Below are 8009 nucleotides of genomic sequence, written 5' to 3' on the forward strand. Positions count from 1 at the left end.
TTTAGGGGGGGTTCTGTTTTCTTCTCTGCTTCATCCCTATGTCCCAGCGCAGGCATTCAGGAATGAGTCATGAACAATGAAGAACGCTAGCTTTTGCTCTTTTTAACTAACTTGACACATGGGAGCACTTGTGGCTTTAGCTGTTGTTATTCATTTTATAATTATTATGACCCTCTTTACCATACAACTGATGGACCAAGGGAGGCTTGGTTAGAGCCAAGTTATCTATGGTCACACAGCTATTAACTGGTGCCTCTGGGACATGAACACATTTTTTGTTTTGCCTTCCAGTCTGATGTTCTCTTTTCTTGTCCTTTATCCATTTATTTATGACTCTAGATGATAAAGCATTTTGGGAGGAACATAGAGTGCAGAGTCTCATATGGCATGAACACTAAAAATGGATGTTTCCAATATGTTTCCCTTCCCCATGGTCTGGTGTCTTTATTATGGGACATAAATATACAAGTGATGGGACCCTCAAACATATCTGGGAAAAGATTAAATGCAGTGAGTATGACTTCACAGTAGAGGAAGCAGCCCATGACTCATAGATTACCTGGTCTCCACTAGCTTCCACTGTCACTTTGAGGGTGCTGGGGAGACCCCATCCTGGGTTTCTATTGTTAAGACATGTCACCTCTGCATTCAGGCAAAGAATGACAGCTCATTTGTCAATGGGGTCTAGAGATTCTGCTTGCAGATGCTACAGTCTAGAACAAAAGACTGTTCTATGGCTAGAACAAAAGCTATCAAGACATTATTATTATAAACAATGGTGTGCTCAATGCTTTGCCATTCCAAGAGGCACATGGATGGCTTCTGCAAGCTATTTTGGGGAAATAATGCTTGCGCCTGAGACACGAGCTTTGTTTATCTTCACTTGAAGTGAAGACCCAAAGATCCATAAAAGATTCTATCTTGGCTTCTGGTTTAGCCAAGGAATTGAGAGAGTTAATTCTTAGATAGGCTGATAAGGAGTCTAGGGCCCCCAAGGAGAAGAGGGGTCTAGGACCCTTAAGGAGGAGAAAAGGACAAACTTTTTTTTCCCTACATTCCTTCATCTTAGTCACATAAGACTTTTTTTTCCCCCTTAAGCTCTGAGTTGTTATGGCAACAATCTATTTCTTAAAGAAAGTTAGTCTTTTTTTAAGCCCAGAGCTAATGATTATACAACAAAGCAACTTATCTTACTCAAGTGTATGTTTTCCCTTAAGTTCTGTACTAATGATTATATAACAACAATGTATCTTGCTGGGGGACATGTTTCTCCTTAACAGGAACCTTCTGACTAATTCTGCTATGTTAAGATGTATGTTGTGGGAGTGGGTCTGGTAAGACCTTTCTATTGTTAGTAACTAATTGAAAAAGTACATAAGACCTTGAAAAGACTAGCAGGCGGGGAACTCTCCACGGCCTTCTGATGTCTGTGTCAGAAGCCTTCTCTTGCCCTTTTTCATTGTAACAAAATTTCTGCCACAGGAAGTTCTGAGTGTCTGAAGCGGAGTCCCTGGTCCTGAAGCTAACTCCTCCTCTTTGGAGATCAGGAACCCGGCATTCTTTGCCGTAAGCTATCAGAATTTCTCCAAATACGGTGAAACCACAGGTAGGTCTGTCAGGTGACTTACGTCAACTTTCTTGGAAGAGGTGGCGATGCTGTTTGCAGCAGTGATGTGTTTAATTTTGCAAAAGATGGTGGTAAGATCTTGATTTCTAGTAATATTTTCAAAGCTGCAATTTAATGACTTATTTTTTCCATAGAAGAGAGTGATTTCAATGTCTTCCTTGGAAATGTTGAAGTTATCATTTTCTTTCTGTGAAGAAAAAGATGAAGAAATCTGGGCACATGTGGAAACTCACAAACATAACACACCTTTTCGGTTGAGGGGTGCACATTCCCCCCCCCACACCTTGAATGAGAGAGACATACTTGAATTTTTACTTCCAATTCTGTGTCCACCTCAGATTCAGCTCGATACCCTGTGAATCTGGGGTCATCGAGGTACTGCAAGCTTCCACAATCCAAGGCGGTCTCCTGGACTCTGAGCTTCACAGTGACATTTATAGGCCCTTTCGAACTCTTTAAACTGGGGGCTAAAAATCTGCAGTAATTTGCCATACAATATTCAGAGACCTGAGGGAGAAGAAAAAAGCATTTTGACAGCTTCATTAATGAATCTCAGCTCTGGGATTGAAGAGCTAAGTGACCTGGGCAACTGAACCCCTTTGTGCCTGTTTTCTTCTCTGTAAAATGGGGATAACAGTACTACCTACCTCATGGGGTTGAATTAACTCTAAACGAGAGGAGGGCTCACTAAATTAAATGAGACTCTCCATGTGAAGATGCTTACACATTCATGCAAAAAAAGCCCTCAACAAATGCTCAGAAGATTATTAACACTATCAGTAATAATGAAAGCAGAAGATGATACAATGTGGGGAAAAGGGTACTTGGAAAGAAGTCAGTGAGAGAAAGGGGAAAGCTTTGCCCCAGCAAGCCTGTGTGTCCTTCAGGGCATCAAGGCTGAGTCCTGGGAAACTGCAGGAAGGGAGGAGCCGGTCCCTCAGCAAGGGCAGCAGCTGGCCTGCATGCTCCTGGCTTCCCTGTGTTGGGTAATGTCTGTGCTTTAGCAGAAATCACTAACCATAAGGAGGAAAATGCTTTGCAGGCCTGACAAAAAATAGAGGGAAACAAAAGTAAAAGGGACAAAGCAGCCCCCATGAAAGAAAGAGCACGAAGATGGAAAACAAGGCAGAAAGGATGGCCTGCTTTACAAACTTGGGCTTCCCTGGTGGCTCATTGGTAAAGAACCCACCTGCAGTGCAGGAGACGAGGGGCCTGGGTGGGGAAGATCCCCTGGAGGAGGAAATGGCAATCCACTTCAGTATTCTTGCCTGGAGAAATCCATGGACAGAGGGGCCTAGCAGGCCACAGTCCATGGGGTCATAAAGAGTCAGACACAACTTAGTGACTAAACAACAGCAGCTTTACCAGCTTCTTTAAAACAAATAGTAAACATAAATACTGTCATTTTCAGGAGTACAAAGAGATGGGCAGAGAAAGCTGCTGGGAGAGGGGAGGTTGACAAATATTCTAAAGGAAAGCAACTAAACCTCACAAAATGAAATTTGCTAGGTGGGGAGTTTTCCTCTTTATTATTTGCTGTCTAATATTGGAGTTTTGAAAAGAGGGTAGGAAGAAGCAACAGGTGAGAAAATCAGATGCAAAGCGCTGAGACATGGACAAGCAAAACCTCCCTTCCCCTTTAAGCCCCTTTCCAAACGACTGCCCTGAATCTCTCCTTCACATCTCTGGCAGCATGAAGAAAACCACAAAACCCACAGCCTCTCCCTTCTCAACAGCCGTAACCCCAGCCGGCTGGCTTTTTGCTGAAGATACCTTCCAGGAAGATGACTGGGGATAGGGTCATCCTAACCTCATTATTCTCAACTCTCCAGATTTCCACACCTGTGACCAGCTCCCATCATCTGAAATACTCTTTTTCTGCAGTTCTGAAGAAACTTCTTGGCCACCTTATTTTCTTTCATCCCTTCAAATGAAGCTGTTCTGTAAGATTCCATCTTAGGCCCTCTTTTCTTCCTTCCCTCTGCCCTCACTCCGAGGACGTCATTCACATACTCCCTCCAAGGACAACGCCAGAGAAATGACTAGTCATCTCTAGCTCCACCATCTCCTGAGCATCCCTGGATACTTGCACGAGCATCCTCAGGGACCTCCCAGGCTCTTTTTCAGTTACTCCTCCACATATGATCCTATGCAACATTGCCAAACTCATCCTCATAAAGGGTACTTACCTCACGCCACTCCCTGCTCAAAGATCTTCAATCCCTCCCCATCGCCTACAGAATTAAGGGCAACATTTTGAGTCTGATCCTTTCTTATGGCCCAATGTGGTTTTCCAGCCATCCCTCTGGTTCATTCCCAGCCCATCCTCTTGGTTCCAGCAGAGCTGGAATATCACTGATATTCCCACCAGGGGCCTCTGAGTAGCTTTGTCTCCTCCGTATCTGAAATTCCCTTCCTGCTTCCACCTGCCCAAGTCCTACCATCCTGCTCCACACCACAGACCTACTGAAATCTGCCCAGTTTTAATTACCCTTTCCTTTAGCAACACACAGTTGGGTGTCTGAGCCAGAAGAGAGTCAGCAGACCTAGAACTTAACGATACCCTGCGCTCTCAGCTTCCCATCCCAGTCAATTAGCCATTTCCTGCCATGACGGCAATGACTCTCTTATTTCTTTTGTCCCCTGGGCCTGGGAAAATGTTTTGCCCACAGCAGGTACTCAATGAATTCTACTTGATTCAGGGACAGCAGTGGGAGGGAGAGCAAGTTCACTTACAAACGCAAGCAAGGCTTCTGGTCAGAGGTCAACCTATACGAACCACTCAACAGGAGGTGTCGACGTCACGGAGATGTGACCTAGAGTCAGATACAACGTGAGGCTTGGAGCTGACTCTGAAGGGTATCAGGACGTGGATGTGCATCCTGACAAGGCTCTGGGAGGGCTTAGGAAGGCCTCCTGGATCTAGGCCAGAAGCCACACTGGCCCCAGGCAGAGGCCAGGTTTGCGGCCACTCGCATGCCTGTCAGTTTTGCCAGGAAGTGGTCTGACTGGGCCTCCGAGAGGCTGTTATCACATCTCTTATGAAGGAAGAACAGAAAGAGGAACAGAGAATGAGGAGAGCATTCGAGAAGAGCTGATATGTACGCTCAGCGGCCCCAGCCTGCTTCTGAAATCCATCAATTCCCATGACAAGGCCCGTGTGTGACTTGTGATGGGGCAAGAACTGAGAGGGGATGGGGCCAGACCCCTGGGTGGGGAGATGAAGGGCAAGAGGTGGTGAGGTCAGAAGGAAGGTCGCAAATCAGTTCAAAGAGACCGGGCGAGAGGAGAGGCGCGTGACAGGCTCTCTGGGAGCTTAGCAGGTCACTGCATCTCTGAACAACAGCATGCTAAGTGCAGTGGAACCACCGCCACCTACTCGTCCCAGAAACACTCATCTGTACCTCACACCTCAGCCACTCAGAAGGCATGTTCACACGTGTTCATAAGCGCAGCCTCATTAACAGGACTCGCCGCAATCACACAGGGAGAAGGCGGCAGCTCTTGCCACGCCAAGCTCACTCCTCTCCCCTCTGCGCCACAACTCGCGACGCCAAGTCTGAGGTCTCATTATTTCCATTATAGCACAGATGGTAATATCATGCAACACGTAAAACCTTATAACAGGACAAAAGCACAGAAACCAAAAGTATCCTCAACGTGTCATTGACTCAACGGACATGAGTTGGAGCAAACTCCAGGAGATAGCGAAGGACAGGGAAGCCCGGAATGCTGCAGTCCATGGGGTCACAGAGAGTCAAATATGACTGAGTGACTGAACAAGAACAAATATTTTAGTGTGATGAAAACAAAAATCATCCTTGAAGATTATTCACTATAACTATTATTACAAATATTGTAACTATTATTACAAAGCAGCTGAAGACTTACATTTTTTTCTTTTACCTCCTGAGAAAAGATTAAGTTGTCAATTACATCAAAATTTCGGCCCATGATGGTTATATTTTGACCACCACTGCAAGAAAAAAATAGGAGTTTCATAGATACATACACAGGCATTTTGCATTTGTGAATAAAACCATCATTTATTCATAATTTACTCAGTTATGTTTGAGAGCAAATTAATAAATTTTAATTTCCAATGCATGACATTTTTATGTCTTTTCATGATACTGGCCACAGATCATAGTTTTTTAAGAAACATAAATGTAAAAATTCAGGTTGGATCCTGTTTTAATTCTAGGAAAATGCCCAGATTCTTTTCTAGAATTCTGAATTTTATTGTATCATGTTACCCCATATAATTAGATCATCAGCTGCACCTTGAAAAGGTTTCACTAAACAGAATTTTGTTTGATTGCTGTTTAATCTATAGAAAGACTCTTCAGTCTAACAATTTTCAAAATCAAACTCCCAACCTACCAATTACATTTTATGTAGGGAGACAGGGAGTACTTTGGACAAGGTAAAATTATAAATGACATTACAAATCTAAATTCCTATTTGGTAAATCATATAAATAACAACTATGTCCTAGCTCTCCAAAACTAAGCCAAATGATTTCACATATTCTTAGCACATAATTGCATTTCAGCAAAATGGCCATTAGATGTGAAATAAACAGCTGTCCACAGCTCTGGCGGCCCTCACACCCCTGTTCACTTAGGTCACTAGACACTCATTCCAAGGGACAGGAGCCTGAACAGGTCAGCTCCGTCGGCCAGCTGAGCCCATGATGACAAGACCAGGAAATGGACATGAGAAGGCCGATTTGTGTAGGGCAGAGGGAAGGTGTTAAGCCCTGAACCTTCCAGCCACCAGGGGGAAGGCCAAGCTGGCCTCACGCCAGCCTGTCACCATTACTAGAAAACCAGGCCAAGTGTGGTCTGCCAATGGCCAGACTGCAGAGCCGTGTTCTTGCCCAGGAGTAACTGAGAGACACTGGCTCAGACTGTCACAGGTGATGAGACATTAGGAAACCTCCTATCTTACAACAAAGCACCGAGCACAGCAAGCCTGGGCCAGGCTGCCCGGGAGCCTGGGCAAGCTGTCTGAACGCTCCACACCCCAGTTTCCTCATTGGCAGAAAGGGTTATGCATAGGGGACCCCGTGGTCTTGTGAGGATTTCCTGAGTCAAAAGACCTGACACCCCGGCATATGGGGAGTGTTGCATCACCGTTTGCTCCTATTTATAGGAAGGACTGAGACCCACGGCTGGGAGAACCATGCTAGAGCCTTGGTTTGGAAATGTCAGCTTTCCTCATGCTGCTGTTAGGAGTGGAACTGGAGTCCCAACCTCCAGGACCTCAGCACATGAATGTCTCTGGAGACAGGACCCTGAAAGAGGGAATTAAGGTTAACTGAGGTCATTAGAGTGGGTCCCAATCCAATATGACAGGTGTCCTTATTAAAAAAAAGAAAGAAAGGAGATTATAACACAGACAGGCACAGAGGGAAGACCACTGTGAAGACACAGGGAGAGGATGGCCCTCCGCAAGCCCAGGAGACAGGCTGCAGGATAAATCAACCCTGACAGCACCTTGATCTTGGACTCATAGCTTCCAGAACTTTGATTAAATACATTTCTGTCATTTAAGCAGTCCAGTCTGTGGTACTTTGTTATGGCGGCCCTAGCAGCCTAATACATCCACCTCTCACTTCATCTTAAATGAGAATATTAGAAGTGATTTTTTTTTCATTTTCCTTTCCTTTTTTTTTTTTTTAAACAAAGCTTCATCTGTAGTTTTACCTAGACAGTACTTTGAAAGTTAGTTTCATGCTGTGTTAGATGGAGAAACTATCTTTAGGTTTATATTCCAAAATCTTAATGTGAATTTAAATTCAACTAGGGGGAGAATTTTTTTTTCTTAATGTAACAGAGTCATCTGCAAGAGTTTCTTTGGAATTTCCATTTCTCACATAGAGAGTATCTTTGAAATGTAGACACTGCTTCTCATTTAGATAGTTCCCAATATTTCTTGAAATTGTTCAAAAGAGCTTACTCTAAAGGTTATAAAATGAAGGCTATAAGAAGGAAGAAGCTTTGGGGCATACGCAGGAGTGAAATGTAGTGAAGAGGATTAAGTATTTGTATCAGAAACCCAGGCTTAGTTACAGTTGAATAGACATTGAGAAACACAAACATAATCTGAAGAGAAACCAGAATTTCAACAAACATTTCAGCTGTGAGTTTCCTGGCAGCCACAGCTAAGAATAAAACAAGATGTACTCACAGCATTTACTGTGATGATGGGAGACTACCTACCTCTCAGGTATGGCTTTATTTTCTAAGAATAAATCCTAAAGAGGAAGTTTGTGAAAATTATGACAATTATTTCTATATTTATTTGAGTGAAACCCATGATCTTTATACATATGGCCTTGTTAACCACAACAAGAGAAAAATACACTCTAGAAAGT

At 43.8% G+C, this 8009-nt stretch overlaps 1 protein-coding gene across 1 annotated transcript in view; it reads right to left on the reverse strand.

Annotated features, from left to right (window-relative positions):
• The window catches only part of PLXNC1 (plexin C1), a gene marked incomplete at its 5' end in the record, with an annotated part of 153455 nt that overhangs the window by 54780 nt on the left and 90666 nt on the right, over positions 1–8009 (reverse strand). Inside the window, 3 exons of the mRNA XM_010839711.1 lie at positions 1629–1814; positions 1931–2134; positions 5519–5607. Of these exons, the coding sequence (XP_010838013.1) occupies positions 1629–1814; positions 1931–2134; positions 5519–5607 (479 nt within the window). The remainder of the gene's footprint in view (positions 1–1628; positions 1815–1930; positions 2135–5518; positions 5608–8009) is intronic.

The sequence above is a fragment of the Bison bison genome, unplaced genomic scaffold (assembly GCF_000754665.1).
Source record: "Bison bison bison isolate TAMUID 2011002044 unplaced genomic scaffold, Bison_UMD1.0 scf7180017864133, whole genome shotgun sequence".
NCBI lineage: Eukaryota > Metazoa > Chordata > Mammalia > Artiodactyla > Bovidae > Bison > Bison bison.